General features: G+C 44.3%; 1 protein-coding gene across 1 annotated transcript in view; it reads right to left on the bottom strand.

Annotated features, from left to right (window-relative positions):
* Nucleotides 1-23,569, bottom strand: part of LOC141121725 (uncharacterized) — a 242,457-nt gene that overhangs the window by 165,193 nt on the left and 53,695 nt on the right. Inside the window, exons 9-13 of the mRNA XM_073611436.1 lie at nt 19,661-19,795; nt 19,451-19,574; nt 19,237-19,334; nt 19,006-19,147; nt 9,517-10,760 (exon numbers count right to left, since the gene is read on the bottom strand). Of these exons, the coding sequence (XP_073467537.1) occupies nt 9,517-10,760; nt 19,006-19,147; nt 19,237-19,334; nt 19,451-19,574; nt 19,661-19,795 (1,743 nt within the window). The remainder of the gene's footprint in view (nt 1-9,516; nt 10,761-19,005; nt 19,148-19,236; nt 19,335-19,450; nt 19,575-19,660; nt 19,796-23,569) is intronic.

Raw genomic sequence — 23,569 nt, 5'->3', positions numbered from 1 at the left:
AAATGTCTCACATGGGGAAGAAGCCATATTCCTGTCCTATGTGTGGGAAATGTTTTTCAGTGAAGTCCAGTCTTTACAGACATCAGAGGTCTCACACGGGGTAGAAGCCATTTTCCTGAAGTCCTGTCTTCCTGTACATCAGGGATCCCACACAACCCTCGAGGTGTATTCGTGCCTTGAGTGTGGGAAATGTCTTCTATATGAATGTTGCTGGACATCACAGCTCTCATATGGAGAAGAAGCACACCCTGATATACACCTCAGATATACTCCATGGCTGATCTTCATCATGTAAGAAACAGTTCATAAGGAGATCAGAGATCACCAAAGACATGGATGAAGTGTTGTACTGTGTTTGCTATTGATAGCAGTAGAAAAATAAAAATGGAGTCATTACCTTTCATTGGCTGAGTACATTTTGTGGTGTAAGTTTTCACAATCACTCTATGAGGTCTATTTTTTTTTAAACTTAGTTGAATAAATGTGACCAGTATTTGCCCAGCTGTGACAAGTTCTAGACAAGTTTGATTCAATATGATCATTGGATTAATCTAGTGGCTTTAAAGTCATATTGCACTCTTTTTACTGATGGAGGTATTTCAGGAAAATTACCAAATTATGGCCACTAGATGGACCTCACCATCAAAGGAAATCACTGTGTTAATTAAAATACAGTGCTAATTTTTCATGGCTGAACAAATGCCTGTCTTATTCATCTGAAAAATTTTCTCTAAGTAGACCCCTTAGTTTCCTTCATCGGGATGGCTTCATACCAATACCTGAGGTTATACTCATACACGTGTGAGTATAGTACACACTAAAGGATATAAAGGGTACATTTTATTAAAAAATACACTAAATGTAATTGTAGAGCACACAAATTCCATATTTTACCTACTGGTAAAATATAAAGATGAGGTTGTGCTGAGTAAACAGATACCCAACATGTCCAGCCTTAAAAATTGTGTGTCAGTGAAATGATGAAAACATTTGCTGCTAAAAAACATCCCATAGGTGACCCTTTAACCCTTTTACTGCCATGGATTTATTTCATACTGACCTACAGAACGGCTTCCAGCTGGCCAGGTCAGTATGACATACATCCATGGCATTCCCCCTTCTGCTAAAAGCTCATGGTCTGCTGAGCTTCCCTCCAATCCACTACTCCTCTGCCTGTCCTCTAAGATGGCCCCCCACAGCACCCATTACCCCCCCCCCCCCAGCTCCAATCCACCTGTGGCTCCCCTGCTTCTTGCCACCCATAGAAAAGGAGGAAACTCTGAAATGTTTTCTTCAAAAGGTAGGTGTTTATTGGACAAAAAACAAAACTACTGCATTTGGATTGGACCACCAATACACGTGTCATATTAAACTGGGGGTGTGCATTGCTGGGGCCTGGAGCTTTCTGATTGGACCACCAGTACACGTGTCATATTAATTTGTGGGTGTGCACTACTGGGGCCTGGAGCATTCTTATTGGACCACCAGTACATGTGTCATATTAATCTGGGGGTGTGCACTGCTGGGGCCTGGAGTGTTCTGATTGGACCACCAGTACACGTGTCATATTAATCTGGGGGTGTGCACTGCTGGGGCCTGGGGGGTACTGATTAAACCACCAGTACATATGTCATAATAATCTGGGGGTGTGCACTGCTGGGGCCTGGAGTGTTCTGATTGGACCACCAGTACACATGTTGTATTAATCTAGGGGTGTGCGTTCCATCAACAGAATGATCCTGGAAAGATGATCTCCAGCTGTTTACATGGGTGGTGTCCCAGCATGATTACAATGTAGAGGGCGGACTGATGAACAGATCAGAGTAGGGAGTTGGGCCAATGGAGGGAGACAATGCAGTGCAATAGACAATTGTGTCTTTGGGAGGGATGCGAGGACTAACTTAAAATGGAATATCACTTCTGATTTTGTTAAATCCTACTTTATCTGCAATATAGGAAAGCCCTTAATCTACATACTCACCTACCAAGCAAAACCAGCATTGTTCTACTGCTCAGGTGCCACAGCCCAGGTCCCATGCAGCCATCTTCTTCTTTGACGTCATCAGAGCCCAGCTGCCTGGCAATCCCTGGTGATGTACCCAAACTCTGCCCTCCTGGAGCTTTGTATCTCTGTCCTACAGCCTCCTGGGATATGTGATATGGATGTGGGTGGGTGCAGCATGGTGTGCCGGCAGTTATCAGTCTCAGTCCAGTTCAAATAATGAAACTTGTATTGAAGTAACAGCTCAATGGTACAAAAAGTGCAGTGGAAGACACCCGACTGGGACACTTACAGTTCTGTGAGGCAATGTAAGCGGAACAGATTCTGATGTACTGACAGCGTCTGCCTCAGAGGGTGGAATGCGGTCTGGCGAGTCTGTGTCCAACCTGGGAAGATTCTTATTGAGGATAGCGTGTCCCCGACTTATCCCTACTCATACAGAATTTTTCCCTACTGGTCTTCACTGTCCCTAGCAGGTGGGTAACCTGTCCCTATTCTAACCACTCGCAAAATGCATGCCAAGCCTGGGAGCCAGGGTCTTAAATAGACTCTGCTTGACCCAAGATGGCCACCAGTGTCACATGGGGAAGCTTCCTAGGAAGCTATAGAGGAGTAAGTTACCCCTGACTTCATTCCCCTCTGCAATGCTGCTGTATTTTAGCGTCACTTACATGCCATGGTTATATGTGGAATTACACCCCAAAATACATTCTGCTACTTCTCTCTGCACACTACCTCTTTGCCCACCTTTGCACCTCAGCCCCCTACTTACCCGTGCACTCTAAATAGTTAACCCTCCCCCCTCCCCCTTCCATCTGCTCACTGCTGACCCAGTATTACAGAAACCTGAATGCTGTACCTGCTGGAACATCCAGCAAGGCAGTGGCAAGCAGGACTCTCAAGTCTGCTTCCATTTGTTTGCATCCACTTCTTGGGCAACGTTCAGGAGATGATGGTGAACGGTCGCGTTATTTACATATGAATGCCGATCTATTTACATATAAATAGTGCTCTGTTTACATGGGAATGTCATATTATTTTCATATTTACAATGGTTGGTGCTGCGCTGTTACTTGTAGTAAATGACCAAAAGGATAAAACCTAAATACTAGATAAAAAACTTGTGATAAATATCAGTCACAGTGAAACCATAAATAAAGTGCTAAGTACTAAGGTACTGTAATGAAGAACATATTCGATGAATAAAAGTCTTAAGAATGGTGGAGGGAGGGGGAAACCAAGTGCTGGGTTCCCTCTACGGCTTGTTCAAATAAAGACAATATATAAAGTGACTTGTCCTCTTCCGTGAAAAAAATTAGTGCAAATAAGGCAATGTACAGGGTGAATTGTCCTCTTCTGTGCAACCACACCTCAGCACAAGGTGGCCTCTTACCTTACGGCGTGTATACATGAAAATGGAGATTCTAAGCCAGTGATGGTGAACCTTGGCACCCCAGATGTTATGGAACTACATTTCCCATGATGCTCAACTACACTGCAGAGTGCAAGAGCATTATGGGAAATGTAGTTCCAAAACATTGCTGGGGTGCCAAGGTTCGCCATCACTGTCCTAGGTGGTAGAATAGGTCACAATCGTGGCTTCTTGTAGGTAAACATCCAGGGGACCTTCCTGTCCTGATAGATTGTGAAGGTATATATATCTACTCCCTTGGAGTCACAGCAATGGTGTTCCTCTCCAGGTTAATACATGTTTAATGTAAGGGAAAAAAGGGGAATTCCAGATAGTATAGTTTGTAAAACCAAATAACTTTTATTCCTAAAACAGCTGTAGTACTCACATTTTAAACAAAGGTAAACAAGCTAAAACACCACGAGCGGCGAGCTAGCAAGCCATCCTCACTTCCTGTGCCTGTCTGTCTCGACGCATATCGTCAGTCACATGACTTCATCGGGGTTGAAGGACAAGTCACTTTATATATTGTCTTTATTTGCACTTGGTTTCCCTCTCCCTCCACTATTCTTAAGACTTTTATTCATCGAATATGGACTTTATTACAGTACCTTATCACTTTATTTATGGTTTCACTGTGACTGATATTTACACAAGTTTTTATCTAGTATTTAGGTTTTAGCCTTTTGGTCATTTACTACACGTAACAGCGCAGCAAGATCCATTGTATATATTCCTATCTTGTGGTTATGGACTGACCCTTTCTGTGCTTGCAGCAGTTAATAGCACTCATTTGTTAGGTAGCGAGGGAATATATATTTATACTATTTTCATATTAATCATGTGCTATTTTTTTAATAATCAGCTGTACACACTGCAGCAGCACTGGGCAGTAATAGTGCCAGGCTCAGGGACAGCTGGCGGGAAAGAGATGGGGAAGAAGCCAGCTTTTAGTTGTTGAAGAAGAGAAACAGTGCAGCGTCCTGCTGCACCAATCCCCCTGTGTACCCCCTGAGCGGAGTGATAAGTGTGGAGGGTGACTGCTGAGACCATTTACAGACAGAGGCATGGTGTGAGACCAGCATATTAGAAGCTCACCTGGCTCCAGCATCCAGTATCAGTGTGACTTCCTCCATCCCGGCAGCACCACCTCCTCTCATCCACGCCCACCCCGAACACGTCATCCCTGGCACAGAAGCATGTGGGAGATGTAGTTCCATGGGGAGTGCTGTGTGGACGAGAAACCCTGTATAGGATGGCCGGTCAGCGTGCGCTCTTCTTCCTTGTGTGCCCACAGAGAGGGCTTTGCATGCCAGCTGTGGCATGCGTGCCATAGGTTCACCATCACTGCCCTAGACTGTACAATGCTGTACCCTATACTAATACTCCACTAGTGTGTGGTAGTGACAGAAGCAGTCCTTGTGGAAGGACATGTCTCTTCTTATTCCATGCCTACTACAGACACATCTTTTTTGGGGTGTTCTTTAGGTCGGAGTACCAGGGAGGGCATCCAAAAAATAACTCATGCAGCCAGCTCACTGCATCTGGCTTGGGAGTTTGGGCCACAGCACCTTCTGGATATGAAAGGGGCCCTGATGATCTCTTTCTGAAATTTTAGGAAGGATCCACTTCTTCCTGATGCTTTGTATAGTACATAAGCGTTGAACACGGCCAGTTGGAATAAATATACAGACACTTTCTGGTACCAGCATCTGGCTTTACAAGAAATTAAGTACGGCCCCATCATTTGGTCATTGAAGTCCACCCCTCTTATGTTAATGTTGTAGTCGTGGACACAGAGGGGCTTCACAACATCAGATGCCATACAAATTTGGACTGTCATGTCTGCATGAATGGAAGACAGGAAGAAAACATCCCATTAGTCCTTCCACTTCACTGCGAGTAATTCACCAGCCCACAAGCAGACTTTCTCCCCCTTTTAAGTCAGGTGTTTACAAGCCATTAGGGAAGCCCAGGTGATTAGGTCGCATGGTAGCACAGCAACCAATTCCACAATTAAATAAAAAAAGTCTAAAAAGTGTTACCCTTGCATATTAGTTGTCCAAGTACAAAAGTACTCCATAAAAAAAGGGTGGCATGCTTGGTGGGGAGATACTGTTTGATTGCAAGGTGGCAAGTGAAATGTACGAGGGACTCATCTACACAGATGTTTTGTTGATGCATATACACATCTGAAAATTTCTGGGACAGGTGATTTACAAGGGGCCGAATTTTGAAGAGCCAATCATATTCTGGGTCACCCTAAGTATGACAGATTATTGTATCACTAAAATGCATAAGACGCATTATCGTCTCATATCTATGCCTGGCCATTGCAGCAGAGAAGACGGGCATATGATGAATTGGGTCAGTGGACCAATATGACTACAATTCATTCTTTTTTTGTAATGCCCATGTTGAGGGTTAGGCCCAAAAAAGTTTTACATTGCAAATTGTCTGGCAAGGGTTGAATTTGGCTTGACATGTACAGTATGTGTATATAACTTTGTTTGGCCCACAATCAAATTATATAGATCTTCCATGAAAAACAGCAAAAAAAAAGGGGGAGTTAAATTTGCTGTTTCCACCTGAATTCCGGGTTGGCCAGTGAATGGGGAAAGTACGGGCACTACAGAATCTGTGGGATCCCAATCAGGACTTTTAAGCACATTGGAAGGACACTATAGGCTCTATGGGTTTGTCTTCTAATTCTTGGTGGCTGAGGGATGCTACTAGTGCTAGCCACCGCACCAGCTTGGACTGCACTAATGGGACCTGCCACCTCACTACCTTGGACTGCTGGTGTGTAAAATGCCAGTATGTACTAAGCTGCTGGTACCTGCCAGTTCACCAGAAGGTAGTGAGGCACTAATACTTGGACTAGTCATGCATTCTGAGCACTTCAGCTACCCGGGGGTCGGGTACTCCTGACCTTAGCAGGGACCTCTTCTCCATCACCTAAGCACCCCCTTGGGGTGTCAGGGCTGGGCTCAGCCCTTCCTTCTCAAAGCTAGCCGCTCAGCTGTTGGCTAATTGCCAGCTCCTTTCTCTCCACAGTGACTCACCTGTTGATGATATCCTGCTTGTCAGTCCTGCCTACTTAAGCCGTCCAGCCCAGATGATCTCTGCCTTCGCCTTGGTCACATCTCTAGAGACTCTCTCCTGTGTTCCTGTTAAAGACTTGCTTGGCTGACATTCCTTCTGGCTCCAGATCCTGCTTGCTGTTCTACTACGCTCATTTCTGGCCCCCTGACGTTTTAGCTTGTCTGACTATTCGTTCCAGTTCCTGAACTCTGGCTATGTTTTGACTACGTTTACTCTGTTTACCTTTTTTTTATTAATAAACAAGTGGGATTTAACTGTACTTCTGTCTCGGTCTGATTCATGGTTTCTGAAAGGATGCTGCTTCTCTACAGGTTCATATTCTGAGGTTGATTCTGTCGGAGAGGCTTCCCCTTCGCTCTCAGCTGACATACTCAGAATCCTGTAGGCCTCTTCACCAGTGTACCTTGGTTGGGACATTTTGGGCACTAAATTTACAGGTACCTAGTGCGACTCACGGTAAAAAGAGCTCCTGACTGTCAGGGACTGCATGAACCGCTACAAATAAATGTCACTTGCTAGTGCTAGCAGAGATCAGGCCTGATCTTTCTAATGCTGCAGTATGCAATGTATCACAGGTGACATGATCTACTGACACTTGTTGGGTGGGGAGGAAGGGCTAAATGCAAGTGCTGGCAGTGAATGGGGCTGATCATTATGTTTTTGGGGACACTAGAGGTCACTAATATAGTTCTGATTGTGATCAATATATTGATCCGTACAGACACTATAATAGTAATGACGTTGATCAGTGACCTATAGCGCGAGTGCGATAGTGTACGGGCAATCTAACACTAGCTGACCCTGGCTGGGAAGGGCACTAACTGACCCTGATGCTATATGATGTTGCTAGTGGCAGTAATACAGTGAACTGCTCCTGTAAGGAATGGCAGCGGGGGTCAGCGAGGGGACACACACATGTGCACTCTGAATTTGGAAGTATCGAGCGAAGTACTGGTACATTGCTTTGCCTGCAGTATATTGTGGGCAGTCAGGTGGGCAGCAACTAGTTAAATAAACATCCTTTGACATTTATGGGCCTAGTTACAAAAACTTTGCATTGAAATTCACTCAATGAAAGTTCATGTACATTCCATCTGTGTGAATGTGGGTAAAAAAATAATGTTATTAGACTATTTGTTGTGCTTTTTGACTGATTTTTATTAAATTAAAATGGAAAATACGGCATAAAAGTGATTGGAACTTCTATACAGCTGCAGATCATTTTTACACCACATGGAAGGGCCCCCATCCATCCACCGGTACCGGGCTCCTCAGTTCCACCGGGGAGTCTGGGACCACTGGATGCGGTCGGGTCAGCTGCACAAAAAGGAGAAAGAAGAACATCCATTCCTCCATCTCCTTTATGTTCAATGAAGCCAGAAATGACAAGGATTTCATCTCTTCCGGTGTTGGTTCCGTGTTTATTCGGCCGATACTCCAGAAATGCTGCAGATTTCTGTTTAATTTGTTTCTTGGAGGGCAGAGGACGGATCAGGGGTCTGATCTCTCAATAAAGAGGACCTATCACTGTCCAAGCTATCACACGGGATCAAGGGATGTTGTTAAACACCTTGTGATAGTATTTAAGTTGAATAATAAAAAAAAAAAAAAAGATTTAAACTAAATAAATGAAAACTTAAGGCAGCCCATCCCCCCATATTCTTGCGCAAATGCAAATGTAGGTCCAGCACACGTATGTAAATGGTGATTGCACAAAACATGTGATGTATCACAGCGAATGTCAATTATTCTAGTGCCAGAGATCACATTTAACTCTAAACTGATAACCTATAAATGCTTTCACATTGTCACCTATGGAGAATTTTAGGTACCGCAATTTGTCACCATTTCAAAGGAGTGCGCAATTTTAAATCTTGACATGTTTGGAATCTATTTACTCGACGAAACATCATCTTTTATATTTTACCAACAAATTGGGTATGTTATTGTGTTTGCTTTAAAATTAATTTAAGCGCATTTTTTTTCCTGAAAATTTGCATTTGATAAATGCACATATATTGTGCGACATAAACAATTGCAACAACCACAATGTTATTCTCTGGGGCCTTTGCATTCAGAAAATGTATAATGTCTGGAAGGTCTAAGAAATTGCAGTGAGCAGTAAGTGGTTATAATTGTTGATGTTAAAAAAATGGTTGGATTAATACTGTTGGTTTAATGAACTTATGTTCTTCGATGTCTACTGTACTCATAAGTCCATGAGTATGATCTTGAGTATTAGCATGAAACCATGCCTAATGATGAAAGCTATGGGGTCTAAATTTTAAAAAAATTGCTGGACAAGGGTAACAAGCATTCGTCCAGCTGTGACAAAGTTTGACCATAATTTAATTAACACATTGATTTCCTATGATCATCAGCTCCTTCTAGTGGCCATAAAAAGGTATTTTTCCTGAAATAACCGTATCAGGAAAAATAATGCAATGTTACATTATGACCACTAGATGGAGCCAAAGATTAGAGGAAATCACTGTATGACATAAAATATGAACCATATTCATGATGGCTGGGTAAATCACATTTTCAACTAATATTTTTAAAACAATAGACCTCTAAGTGTTTGGGAAATCTTACACCACAAAATGTACTCAGTCAACAAAAGGTAATGACTCCATTTTTATTTTTATCTTGCTATCAATGGCCAACACGGTACAACACTTCATCTATGTCTTTGGTGATCTCTGATCTCCTTATGAACTGTTTCTTACATGATGAAGATCAGCCATGGAGTATATCTGAGGTATATATCAGGGTGTGCTTCTTCCCCACATGAGAGTTCTGATGTTCAGCAACATTCATATATAAGACATTTTCCGCACTCAAGGCACTAATACACCTCAAGGATTGTGTGGGATCCCTGATGTACAGGAGGACAGGATTTCAATGAGGAACAATTCCCTCACTCAGGACAGGAAAGTGGCTTCTCCCCCGTGTGAAATCTCTGATGTATAACAAATACTAATTTTTCTCACATTCAGAACACAAAATTGGCCTTCCCCGCTGTGTGAGACCTCTGAAGATGTTTGTAAAGATTGGACTTCTGTGAAAAACTTTTGCCGCACTCAGAACAGGAATATGTCTTCTCGCTTGTGTGAGATCGCTGATGGCGGTAAAGATACGACTTCTGTGAAAAACATTTCCTGCACTCAGAACAGGAATATGGCTTCTCCCCCGTGTGCAATCTCTGATGTGTGTTAAGATTGGACTTCCGTGAAAAACATTTCCCGCATTCAAGACAGGTATACGGCTTCTCCCCTGTGTGGGATCTCTGATGATTATACAGAGAGCACTTCAATGAAAAACATTTCCTGCAATCAGGACAGGAATATGGCTTCTCCTCCATATGAGACCTCTGATGTCGGGAAAGATTGGACTTGTCTGAAAAACATTTCCCACACTCAGGGCAGGAATATGGCTTTTCCCCCGTGTGAGACCTTTTATGTTTGTAAAGACTGGAATGCGTTGAATAACATTTCCCGCACTCAGAACAGGAATACAGCTTTTCCCCCGTGTGAGACATCTGATGTACAACAAGTCCTGATTTTTGTACAAAACATTTCCCGCACTCAGGACATGAATACGGCTTCTCACCCATATGCAATCTCTGATGTCTGGAAAGATGTGACTTGTGTGAAAAACATTTCTCACAATCAGCACAGGAATATGGTTTTTCCCCTGTGTGCAATCTCTGATGACTGTAAAGACTGAACTTTTGTGAAAAACATTTCCCGCACTCAGAACAAGAATATGGTTTCTCCCCCGTGTGAGATCTTTGATGTTTGACAAAATCTGATTTTTGTGCAAAACATTTCTCGCACTCAGAACATGAATATGGCTTCTCACCCGTGTGAGATCTCTGATGTCTGTAAAGATGGGACCTTTCTGAAAAACATTTCCCACACTGAGGACAGGAATACGGCTTCTCACCTGTGTGAGATCGTTTATGTACATTAAGATGGGATTTAAAATAGAAACACTTCCCGCACTCAGTACAGGAAAACCTCTTATCTGTTGGAAGGACGGCACCGTCCCTCACAGTCTGAGGTTCCTCAGGATAAGAGGAATACGATGGTCCATCTACACTGTGTGGTGCCGGATGGACATTTGAGGTAGCCGGGTTTTCTCCTGGACTATACTGTGTGATGTCCTCATCTTCTACTTTACAGTCTGGAGACAAAGTGAGACAATCCTCTGAGGTTTTCTTCATCTCCTGTCCATGTACTAAAATAGAAATAAAAAGATTATTAATAGACATGAGCAGATTGGTTCCCCTAAACCAGGACTCCGCCCACATCAGGCAGCTTTGTCTCTGAGGATCTTACAATTCCACCCTCAAGGTAACTAGTAAATGGGTTCTCTGATCTCCTACCAGTTCAATTCTTTATTCATGGACCTTAGTCAGAGAGTGAGGAAACATCGAGAACTGTCTTTTATAGGAGTGACAGTGATGAGGGGATTATAGGACGAGTGTCCCCACCCCCTCTATCACTCATTGCCATCTTCCCAACACAAGAAGTACTGCACTTCCATATTTAGTCCATGATTTAGTCATGAATAACAGCGGGGCTGAGCCCCACCAGAGGTCAGAGAGTAAAGGGGAGAACAACCAAGATAAAGACTGGACTGATCCTGAAGACCACCATCATTAGGTTATTGATTCCTCCCTCATTATCACTATCTGTTTAAAGCGGGGGTCCACCTATCTATCGTTTTTTTTTTTTGGAGTTCATTCACAAACTTTTCTTCTCATGATTATCTACTCACATGTTCTGTGTAATAAGTCCGCCTGTGTCCGATTTCGTTGTAAAGAATAACTTATAAAATTCACCGAAGGCGGTTTCCATCTTCATTGTGGGCATTTGAAGCCCACAAGCATGTATTTCCTGGATGCGGTGAATGCTGTGCTCCCAGCATTCACCGAGATGTTGTGATGACGCTGTTGCACAATGCATGCTGGGAAGCCTAAGACTAGCTCTCAGGGGACTGTGGGAGGTCTGGGAGAGGCTAGAAACACGCCTACTCCCATGGGAGGAAAACCAGGAAGTGCTAAGAAGATTAGAAAAAAAAGGTAATTACGGCGATTTAAATTTTTTTACACAGCATGTCAGCATCTAGGCAAGGAAGAGAATGCATAGAGATAATGTTCAAAATTTGGGTGGAACCCCGCTTTAAGGTTCATGTAAAAGTCTGTGCTCCATTCAAATCATCAGATATAAAATGTCCAGCTGGTAGGAAATGGGTGCAAAAGAAGTAAGGACTATGTAATGTACAATTTATTATATGGGATACAAAAGATAGGACTATACAGTATCAGAATAATGTAATGTACAACATACAGTTTATAGTGGTCAGAACTAGTGATGGGTGAATGGTTCGGGCCAAGCATAAGCAAAAGCTCACCCATTTGGGTGTTCACCGAGCACCCAAATTTTCTGTGCGCTCAGCGGGATGTTCGTCCGCCAACCGCACAGTCAATGGGTTGTTAAGGAGCGGGGCCAGGAAGCTGGCCTCCGTGTCCGTAACAACGAACGAGTCATCAGCTGACAGCGGGCTTCCCTGCTGACAGCTGAATGTAAAAAAATATAATTGCTGGCCAAAAAAAAAAAAAAAACATGGATAAAATGATGTGGGGTCCTAATATTTACAAGGCTCTTTGGGTCTGGTATGGTTCTTAAGGGGAACCCCACACCACAATTAAAAAAAAAACTGTGTGGGGCCTCCCCAAAATCCATACCAGACCCTTATCTGAGTATGCAGCCTGGCAGGCCAGGAAAGGGGGGGGGGTGAGCGAGTGCTTCCCCCTCCTGAACTATACCAGGCCACATGCTCTCAACATACGGGGGTGCTTTGTGGCAGGGGGAACTTTGCCCACCCCAACCCAAAGCACCTTGTCTGCATGTTGATGGGGAAAAAGGCCTCTTCCCCACAACCCTGGATGGTGGTTGTGGGGGTCTGTGGGCAGGGGGCTTATCTGATTCTGGAAGCACTCTTTAACAAGGGGCCCCCAGATCCCACACCACCCCACATGTGAATGGGTATGGGGTACATTGTACCCCTACTCATTCACCAGAAAAGAGTAAAAATAAAGACATGAGCCAGTTTTTGACAATGCCGTTATTAAAAAAAATAGAAATAAAGAAACAACGTCCTTCAATGTAGATCCATCGTCAATCATGACACCCACTGCACTGCCAGACCCAAAAAAAAAAAAAAAAAAAAAAGAGAAAAAAAATGCTCCGCCCGGGAGGAAGGCTGATCGGCAAATGCCTGATCCTCCATCACATAGTTCTTAAATAGGTAAGGGGCGGGGCCACCCAGTGAAGTCACCTAGGGGCCCCCCTCTTTGTGACATCACTGACCGGTGTATTTTAGGTTTTTGACATCACAAGGGGAGGGGCCACAGGGGTGCAGTCACCAGGTGGCCCCGCCCTTTACCTATTTAGGAACTGTCAGACGGAGGAGCAGGCATTGGGCTTTTGGTCTGGCCGTGCGGGGGGGGCGTTGTGACCGACGATGCATCTACATTGTGCTGCGTGCTCAGATAAGGGTCTGGTATGGATTTTGAGGGAGACCCCATGCCTTTTTTTTTTTTATTTTGGCGTGGGGTTCCCCTTAAAATACACACCAGACCTGAAGGGCCCGGTATGGATTGGGGGGATCCCCACGCTGTTTTTTTTTTACATTATTGTATTGTGGGAAATGGCTTGCAGCTGGGAAAATCAATTCAAATGTCATTTTTTTCCTTTATATACATCAGTTTTGCTGCAGTGGGTTCTATACACTGTACAGATGCACCACTTTACAGGCAGACTAAGGGGACCTCCAGGCACTATATTTAAAGGATTTTTTCATTTTTATTGTTTTACTTTAACCTGTTGCCGCCCGCCCACCGTCATATGACGTCATGGACTTTGAGCGGGGATATCTGAATGATGCCTGTAGCTACAGACATAATTCGGATATTGCTGTTTTTAGCCGGTGATTCCCTACACCATAAGAATGATCATTCCGCTGCTTGATCCTTCTTACGGGAGGTGAGAGGGGAAGTCCCCCCTCCCGCCACCCTCCGGTGCTTCTACTGACTCACCGATACGATCAGTGAGTCGGAGAATGGATCCGCCGGCCCCGGATGTTGATCATAGGGATTTTCAGGGGACCAGATGGTCGCCGGAGTCTCTATGATCGTCGGAGGCCAGGCGCGATGTTATGATGTCACGCCTGGCCTCTGCATTCAAAAAAACGGCGCTGCCTTGGCTGGGAAGCCGTGATCGTTTTTTTTTTAAATTTCAGGCTTTCCAGCCTAGTGGTGAGATGTGGGGTCTTATTGACCCCATATCTCACTGTAAAGAGGACCCGTTATGTCATATTCCTAATACAAGGGATGTTTACATTCCTTGTAATAGGAAAAAAAAAATGATCAAAATTTTTTTTTTTTCAAAAAAGTGTCAAACTAAAAAAAAGAAAGTATAATTAACAATACATTTTTTTTATTTAAAGCGCCCCTGTCCCTGTGTGCTTGCACGCAGAAGCGAACGCAAGTCCCGCCCACAAATGAAAAGTCCCGTAAGTCCCGCCCACATATGAAAATGGTGTTCAAACCATACATGTGAGGTATCGACGTGAACACAAAAATGTTTATATATTGTCTCATTTTGTTGTGTACTCTTTGCTGGGTCATTTGGGGTGTGGCTGTATTCCATTGTTATATTGTGTCTGTCTGCCTTGGGTATTATGGGATGTGTAAGTGTGTTTGCTGTGAGGAGGGAGGACGGAATCCTCCAACAGCTCTTCCTGCTGATTGGACAGTCTACCCCACCCAAAATGCAAAAGGGGGCTTGTCCCGAGTATTACCTATGTACCTGTGTTTCAATAAACAGTTCATGTTGAGCAACCAAACGAGTACTGCATAGTTATTGGTTGTCAGTGGTTTGGAATATCTGATATCTATATTCGGACTAGGAAGAAGCGCTATATGACAAAAGCACTCAAGTAGAGTTTGGGACGTTTCATTGCATTGGTGGCAAGCAGTGGGACGCTTCCTGCAGTCTAAGACATCCAAACATCCACCTGGATCCAAGATCAGGATAGCAGACTTCGGTCGGCCCAGCGGAGATATAGATCTGGCATCAGAGTTCCCAGGGCTGTTGCGGATCGTCCTTTCAGCATACACCAGGACTGTATCTGCAGATGAATACCTGTAGCTCAGGCAGCAGATTTGTGTAGGTCTCTGGATTGGAGCCCTACAGGTCGCTGGTATGCAACAGGGCAAGTGCTTTCCAACCCCAGAGAAAGGGGCCAGTGACCTGCGGGCATTGCGGATGGCATTCCTGGGAGAGTGGCCCCAGTAGCAATGCGTGACTGAGTTGGACAGGCTGGTCCAGCAGGAGATAGAGCTGGACAATTGTTAATGAGGCTCTGCAATGGCACGCAGAGCAGGAATATTTAGGGGAGACAACAGAATGCTCTCCAGAGGGATATGACTTTGGCGGCCCTGGATTGCTCTGGGAGAGCCTTACAGATCGTTTTGTGTTTGGCGATGAAGGGGTACCTACCCTTGAGGACCTGTGAAAATACAGAGAGTCTATGCTCAGTCTTGCAGGGGTCTCGGAACTTAAACCTGATCTGGATTATTTGCCAAGTAAGGAACAGTATCTGGAAAGGGCATACAGGAAACTGCTAGAACACGTTCAGTAGCATGCCAGAGAATCGGTAGTGGTAACTCTGAAGATTGCCATCTCCAGATCTGAAGTGCTGACAACAGGGCAGAGCTCTGCTAACCTCTGCCCAGCACCAACAGCAGCTTCAGCCTCCCAGAGAGGAGAGGCGGTCGGCCTTTCTCCAACAACACTGACAGAGACATGGGATTTCCTGCCAGCAGCATCTGTGGAGTTACCAGAAACTTCTGCAGCTGAAGCGCTGACAACAGGACAGAGGGTCCAAGACCTCTGCCCTACACTTGTGGCAGTTCCAGAGGCCCAGGGTGAGAAGGTGGTGGTCTTTCCTCCCCAGCAAGGATCCATGCACCTGGGAGACAGTACCAGAGACCAGCTTCCCTTCCCAGCAGCAGACGGCACCCCAGAATGATGCCACCAACCCAGCAGAAGGCCTGGCAACAGGGCAGAGTGCTGCTGGCCTCTGCCCTCAACAAAGATGCGGTCTCCATCTGTATACCCCAGGGATGCTGGGCAGTCTGCCCAGATCCTTAACAGCATGATGGAGTGAGTCCAGTCAATCTGCCTTCTCTCCATCGGCTGAAAGGAATTTATTTGGGGTACTGTGTGGATACCAGCATTGGGGGACTGGAAGTCAACCCGTCTAGGGTCTCCTCCTGTGTTAGTCTGCTGCCGAAAGGGGAGAGATGTGTGACGGGAGTCACTTTGGGCGGGGGGGCCTGTGGAACTCAGAATCCCTTGGGGAGGTTGGGAAACCCTTGTTTCAGCTCCCTATGCACCTCCTATGTCTAAGTCACCCTGTGTCTCTGGTAGGGGCACAGGGTGACCGAAAAATCCAGTCTGATCTGTACTAATCGGACCCCCTGTACAACCACACTAAAATGTTATATATATATATATATACACACACACACACATTTTTTGCCCCACTGTGTGTGTAATTGTATATATATATTTATTACACACACAGTGGGGCAAAAAATTTAGTATTTAGTCAGCCACCAATTGTGCAAGTTCTCCAACTTAAAAAGATGAGAGAGGCCTGTAATTGTCATCATAGGTATACCTCAACTATGAGAGACAATATGTGGAAACAAATCCAGACAATCAATCACACTGTCTGATTTTTGAAAGAATTTATTTGCAAATTATGGTGGAAAATAAGTATTTGGTCAATATCAAAAGTTCATCTCAATATTTTGTTATATATCCTTTGTTGGCAATGACAGAGGTCAAATGTTTTCTGTAAGTCTTCATAAGGTTGTCACATACTGTTGCTGGTATGTTGGCCCATTCCTCCATGCAGATCTCCTCTAGAGCAGTGATGTTTTGGGGCTGTCACTGGGCAACACTGACTTTCAACTCCCTTCAAAGGTTTTCTATGGGGTTGAGATTTGGAGACTGGCTAGGCCACTCCAGGACCTTGAAATGCTTCTTACGAAGCCACTGCTTCCTTGCCTGGGTGGTGTGTTTGGGATCATTGTCATGCTGAAAGACCCAGCCACGTTTCATCTTCAATGCCCTTGCTGATGGGAGAAGGTTTGCACTCAAAATCTCACTATACATGGCCCCATTCATTCCTTTATGTACATGGATCAGTCGTCCTGTTCCCTTTGCAGAGAAACAGCCCCAAAGCATGATGTTGCCACCCCCATGCTTTACAGTAGGTATGGTGTTCTTTGGTTGCAACTCAGCATTCTCTCTTCTCCAAACACGACGAGTTGTGTTTCTACCAAACAGTTCTACTTTGGTTTCATCTGACCATATGACATTCTCCCAATCCTCTTCTGGATCATCCAAATGCTCTCTAGCAAACCTCAGACGGGCCCGGACATGTACTGGCTTAAGCAGGGGGACACGTCTGGCACTGTAGGATCTGAGTCCCTGGCGGCGTAGTGTGTTACTGATAGTAGCCTTTGTTATGTTGGTCCCAGCTCTCTGCAGGTCATTCACTAGGTCCCCCCGTGTGGTTCTGGGATTTTTTTGCTCACCGTTCTTGTGATCATTTTGACCCCACGGGGTGAGATCTTGCGTGGAGCCCCAGATCGAGGGAGATTATCAGTGGTCTTGTTGTATGTCTTCCATTTTCTAATTATTGCTCCCACTGTTGATTTCTTCACACCAAGTTGCTTGCAGATTCAGTCTTCCCAGCCTGGTGCAGGTCTATAATTTCGTTTCTGGTGTCCTTCGACAGCTCTTTGGTCTTCACCATAGTGGAGTGTGACTGTTTGAGGTTGTGGATAGGTGTCTTTTATACTGATAACAAGTTCAAACAGGTGCCAATAATACAGGTAATGAGTGGAGGACAGGGGAGCCTCTTAAAGAAGAAGATACAGGTCTGTGAGAGCCAGAAATCTTGCTTGTTTGTAGGTGACCAAATACTTATTTTCCACCATAATTTGCAAATAAATTATTTAAAAAAATCAGACAGACAATGTGATTGTCTGGATTTGTTTCCACATTTTGTCTCTCATAGTTGAGGTATACCTATGATGATAATTACAGGCCTCTCTCATCTTTTTAAGTGGGAGAACTTGCACAATTGGTGCTGACTAAATACCTTTTTGCCCCACTGTGTAATATATATATATATATATATATATATATATATATATATATACACATACACACACACACACAGTAGTATATTGTCTCATTTTGTTGTGTACTCTTTTGCTGGGTCGTTTGGGTGTGGCTGTTTGAATTGTTCTATTGTGTCTTTAGATATTATAGGATGTGTAAGTGGGGGGGGGGGTTCCTCCATCAGTTCTCCCTGCTGACTGTATTACCTGTGTACCTGTGTTTCAATAAACAGTTCATGCTGAGCAACCAAATGAGTACTGCCTTGTTATTGGTTGTCAGTGGTTTGGAATATCTGATATCTATATTCAGACTAGGAGAAAGTGGTATATGACGAAAGCACTGAAGTGGAGTGTGGGATGTTTCATTACAAAGAGATGCCACCAGCGCCGCTGAGGGACCCCAGAAGAGGAGGATTGGGGCCTTAAAATCACTGCCGTTTTAAAAATTATAGGTTTTAAAAAAATTGTTTTAAAAAAATGTTTGTATTGATACATGTCCCCCAGGGCAGTACCCAGACCCCCATACCCTTTTTATAGCCAATAACTTACTTATAAGCCTTCAAAATAGGGACTTTTGATTTTCACGTTCAGGTCCCATAGACTTTAATATAGTTTTTGCATTGGGGTCAAACTTTTTCCCTGTTCAGGAGTTCTGATGCGTAAGAACTGTTCAGCCCATCTCTAGTCAGGACTCATAATATTGGTATTCAGTAATCAGTGGAAGCTTAAATGTTTACATTACACAAGTTGCAGAGATCCCACACCGCTGCCTCCCATCTCCTGAGACTGCACTCAGTGACTTGTGTCTGAGACTATACAGACATATCCCTCCACCCGGCACAGCCAGCAAATAACAGAGCAAGTAATCCTGGGAGAATTGTTCTGTCAGAGATCTTACTAGACCCGGGTATGGGGCAGAAGACCCAAAGAACATACCTCAGGTGCCAAGGTCAATCAACACCTATTGTGAAATCGACATTTTAATTCCAGCTGAACCCCAGAATCTCCATAAATCCAGTCTAGATACATAAATTGTGTCTGCAGCACAGAGAAGGAAGATTATCCGAGAGAAATACAGGAATACAGGACAGGGAACACAGCTCAGGAAAGTGACCAGGGTATTACAGGCTGATATCACCCAGTCCTTGCCCTACTCTGGACCAATCAATGAGCAGTATGGGTGGAGGAATGTATTTAGTGTTAATGACCCACCTGTGCTGATCTCTGTAGGAGTGTCCTCCTCTATAAATGTCCCTGTTATTCCATCCTCCTCCATAGACTGCTGATCATTTCTCACATATGTCTCTTCTTCTTCTGATTTAACCTCAACTTTAGAATCTCTCAGGTTTCCTCTCTGAATATAGAATAAAAATGACATCAATGGTAACAAGGCAGATAATGTACAGATCCTAATGATACTATCAGTGATTGTTCCTCATCTACCTGATGATGGTGAGGGATGGTGTGATCTTCCTGTGTGGAACCCCGGGAATACAGAGGACGGGGACATCTCTCTGGTGGGTTCCCATTACTGGATCCATCTGTAGGAAACACACACACTGACTGAATACATTGTTTCTTTGTGTTTATCAGATGATGGGGGATCTAGGTGGACCCTCCGTACTGCTCTCTCCTTTACAATAAAGTCTCCTCTTACCCGGTGATGTGAGGGGCGGCTGATTGTCCATCATGACGTCCTTGTAGAGATCCTTGTGTCCTTCTAAATACTCCCACTCCTCCATGGAGAAATAGACAGTGACATCCTGACACCTTATAGGAACCTGACACACACAATGATACAGTCACCATCCAGACACATCCCTTGTCTGTTACTGGATAATGTCCCAGAATTCCCAGCACCGCTCACCTCTCCTGTCAGCAGCTCCATCATCTTCTTGGTGACTTCTAGAATCTTCTGCATGTTGTGTCTCTCAGGTTTTAGGGAGTCACATGGAGGCACTGTGATGGTCATATGATCACCTGACTTCACAAGAGGAAATCTCTATATTGAGGAACAAATAGGAATATTATGTTAGAATCCCAGAATCCTCCTCACCTCTCCGGTCAGGTCTGTGTTTTATTAATAGAGATAAGAGTGATGTCATGTGACCTCCCAGAATCCTCCTCACCACTCCGGTCAGGTCTGTGTTTTATTAATAGAGATAAGAGTGATGTCATGTGACCTCCCAGAATCCTCCTCACCTCTCCGGTCAGGTCTGTGTTTTATTAATAGAGATAAGAGTGATGTCATGTGACCTCCCAGAATCCTCCTCACCTCTCCGGTCAGCAGGTAGATGATCTCCAGGGTGAGGTTTAGTATCCTCTCAGTCATGTGACTCTGGTCCTCCTCCATCCTCATTGGTCATGTGATCAATACAGGTCTCCCTATAAACCAATAATTGATGAAAGAGAATGATCTGGATTGTTCTGGTTGTAGAATATTAGGATGGGATGTATGGGGGATAATATGAGGGAAGAACAGACCCCAGTGGGAATACACACAGATGAACATTCAGTTTAGGGTTGTTTTGATCTGGGAACCTCTCACCTTTGGTTAGACAGATCACAAAGTCTTTTTTCTATGTAAAGTCTGTTTTGCTGTTGATCTGCTGGTAAAGAAAGGCAAATAATATTCTTTTATGTCTAAATAAACCCCATCCCCCACACTTAAATAAAAGTCATATAAGCCATTAAATAAAGACTAATAAAGCGAAAAAAAAAAAAATTAAGAGAATTAGTGGGGACTGTTCTGACCCTGAAGGGGTTAATCTAGGTTTCCACACTATATATGTGTGTATCATCATCTGCTGGAGATAAAAGACATCACAGTGACTATGGAGGAAGAGGACGGACATGACGGGGGGGGGGGGGGGTTACTGGGCGTAAATAGAAAATAAGATCTTATTACCTCCTCTACTGCCACTTCCAGCAACGTCGTCTATCTACTTCCTCCTGACTCACCTCTCACCCGGATTTCCCCTTTATACCAGACATCACTTCCTGTCTGTATTCCATAGAGACTTTCTGTCTGGGTGGAAGTGAGATCACCATCTTGTGGAGCTCAGAGGAACTGCAGCCCAGAAAAACATCTCGTGGTGTGATCACAGCCTTGTGCTGTGTGTATGTAACTTCTGGTTCCTGTGAAATCACCTCCTGGTGTTGGTTATACAAGCATTGTGTCACATCTGTTCTTCAGTGAGTGCAGTTTTTAGTATTTGCTTTTAAAAAAAGGCGTTACAAAAGACAGAGAACGGCCCAACTTACCTCACTACTCTCCAAACTGCAACAACTAGAAACTAAACACAAACAAACTCAGACCAGACCATTGGAGAGTGAACTGAACATCACATGCAAACAGATCACAGACCTTCTCCAGTTCAAAGCAAAAGCTGCACTCCAAATTTTGCCGCAGAAAGGTCTACGAATCAGGGAATAAATGTGGCAGATTCCTAGCCCAGACATTGCGGACACAGAGAACGGCTTCATACATACCGCGGATATCAGCATCTGTGGAACAGACTGTCATCCTTCCCCAACAAATTTCCCAAGCGTTTAAAACATACTATGCATCGTTATATAACCTGCCCACACCTTCATACCCTCCTGAGCGAATGACGGAATACATAACATCCTCCCTTATGCTGACCTTTCCGACTGAAGCACGCAAACAGTTAGAAGAACCCATCACCCTTCTAGAACTACAGACAGCAATAGGCAACACCAAACCTGGGAAAGCCCCCGGTCCGCATGGACTAACAACGCAATTCTATAAGACCCTACTTCCTTCACTAGGTACACAAATGATCAAACTGTTCAATAATCTCAGTAAAGCAGGTAAACTTCACGACTCAACCTTACTAGCCCATATATCTGTTATCCTCAAAGAGGGTAAGGACCCGACGCAGTGTGGGAGCTATCGCCCAATATCTCTTCTCAACACCGATCTAAAAATCTTCACAAAAATATTAGCCACCAGGCTACAACAACACCTGACCCAACTGATACACCTAGACCAAGTAGGCTTTGTGCCTACCAGGGAAGCCCGAGAGAACACCACTAAGGTTCTAAATCTACTATACTCGGCCAATCTTAGGAAACTCCCTAGTGTCTTCATAGGCACAGACGCAGAAAAAGCGTTCGACCGGGTAAACTGGGATCTTATGCTTGCTACACTGAGACATATAGGTTTGGGGGACAACATGACAAACTAGATCAAAGCTGTGTACTCAAACCCTACTGCGAGGGTCAGAGCCAACGGTGTACTATCGGACTCGTTCCAAATTAGAAACGGGACAAGACAGGGCTGCCCACTTTCACCATTACTTTTTGCCATATCCCTAGAACCCTTTTTATGCCATATTAGACTGAATCCAGACATCACCGGCATTGAGGTAGACGGGACCCCACACAAGGTTTTGGCATACGCTGATGATATGATGTTCTCACTCACAAACCCTACCATATCCATACCAAACCTACTACGAGAATTTGCAAAACATGGAGAACTTTCAAACCTAAAAATTAACCTCTCTAAATCGGAAGCAATGAGTGTCGAGATACCCCAACCACAACTTAAACACCTCCAATCGAGTTTCAACCTAAAATGGACCAATACAGCACTGAAATATTTAGGCACATTAATCCCACAAAACTTTTTTAAAATATACGAACTTAATTTCCCACCCCTCCTAAAAAAGGTCAAAACACTACTAAGTCAATGGCACACTGGACTCCACTCGTGGATGGGCAATATCCTAAGAATGACCATACTTCCCAAATTTCTGTATCTCATGCAGGCTCTACCTATCCAGATACCTGCGATTTATTTTAAGCAAGTGCAATCGGTCTTCACAGAATTCATCTGGGCCAGGAAGCGACCTAGACTCGTAAAAAAAATACTTATCCTCCCTAAACCTATTACTACGCAATTCATTTGAGTAGATTAGTGGACTGGTGCCGACATCACAAGACTAAACTGTGGACTCAACTTGAACAGGCGCAAAGCAAGGTACCCCTAGGTAGAGCCCCATGGTGTTATACCGCATTACCAGCACAGATTAAAGGGCATCCTCTGATTGGCACCACTGCCAGAATCAGCGCTCGCCTCCTGTCTCAGGCATCTCTTTCTACCCAAAACTCCCCACTACGCCCTATACTGGGCAACCCTCAATTTACCCCAGGCCTCAACAATGGGATCTTTTGTTGTTTAAGCGGGGCGGGCCTGTATCAGGCGTCGCATTTCAGCTCCGGAGGAAAATGGAAGTCGATTACAGAACTCACTGACCCTGCGGGGCCGTTCCGCTTGGACTTCCTGAGATCACACCAATTGAAACACTTTCTCCATACTATGGAACCCCCGCCTGCAAACGACCAACCACTCACGACACTAGAGGAAATGTGTACTGATAACGGAGTACTACCACATACTCTCTCATTGACATACCAACTCCTAATTACACCCCCAGCAGACTCAACACCCCCCCCCCCCCCCCCGGGACTTCTCAAATGGGAAAGGGACAGTTTGACATTTCCACAAGAAACCAAATACTTAGATTCACACATTAATCCTCCATATGCGCAAAAACCCAAGAAGCTAACTACAAAATCATATCTCGATGGTATAGAACCCCGGTAGTACTACACAAGTTATATCCGATAACATCTGACCAATGTTGGCGATGTCAATCAAATAAGGGAACCCTTCTACACATTTTTTGGACATGTCCCAAACTAATACATTTCTGGCAAACAATTAGAGAGACGGTTCAAAGATTCA

The sequence above is a fragment of the Aquarana catesbeiana genome, unplaced genomic scaffold (genome assembly GCF_042186555.1).
Source record: "Aquarana catesbeiana isolate 2022-GZ unplaced genomic scaffold, ASM4218655v1 unanchor228, whole genome shotgun sequence".
Taxonomy (NCBI): Eukaryota; Metazoa; Chordata; class Amphibia; order Anura; family Ranidae; genus Aquarana; species Aquarana catesbeiana.
This window is presented reverse-complemented; position numbering and strand designations above follow the sequence as displayed.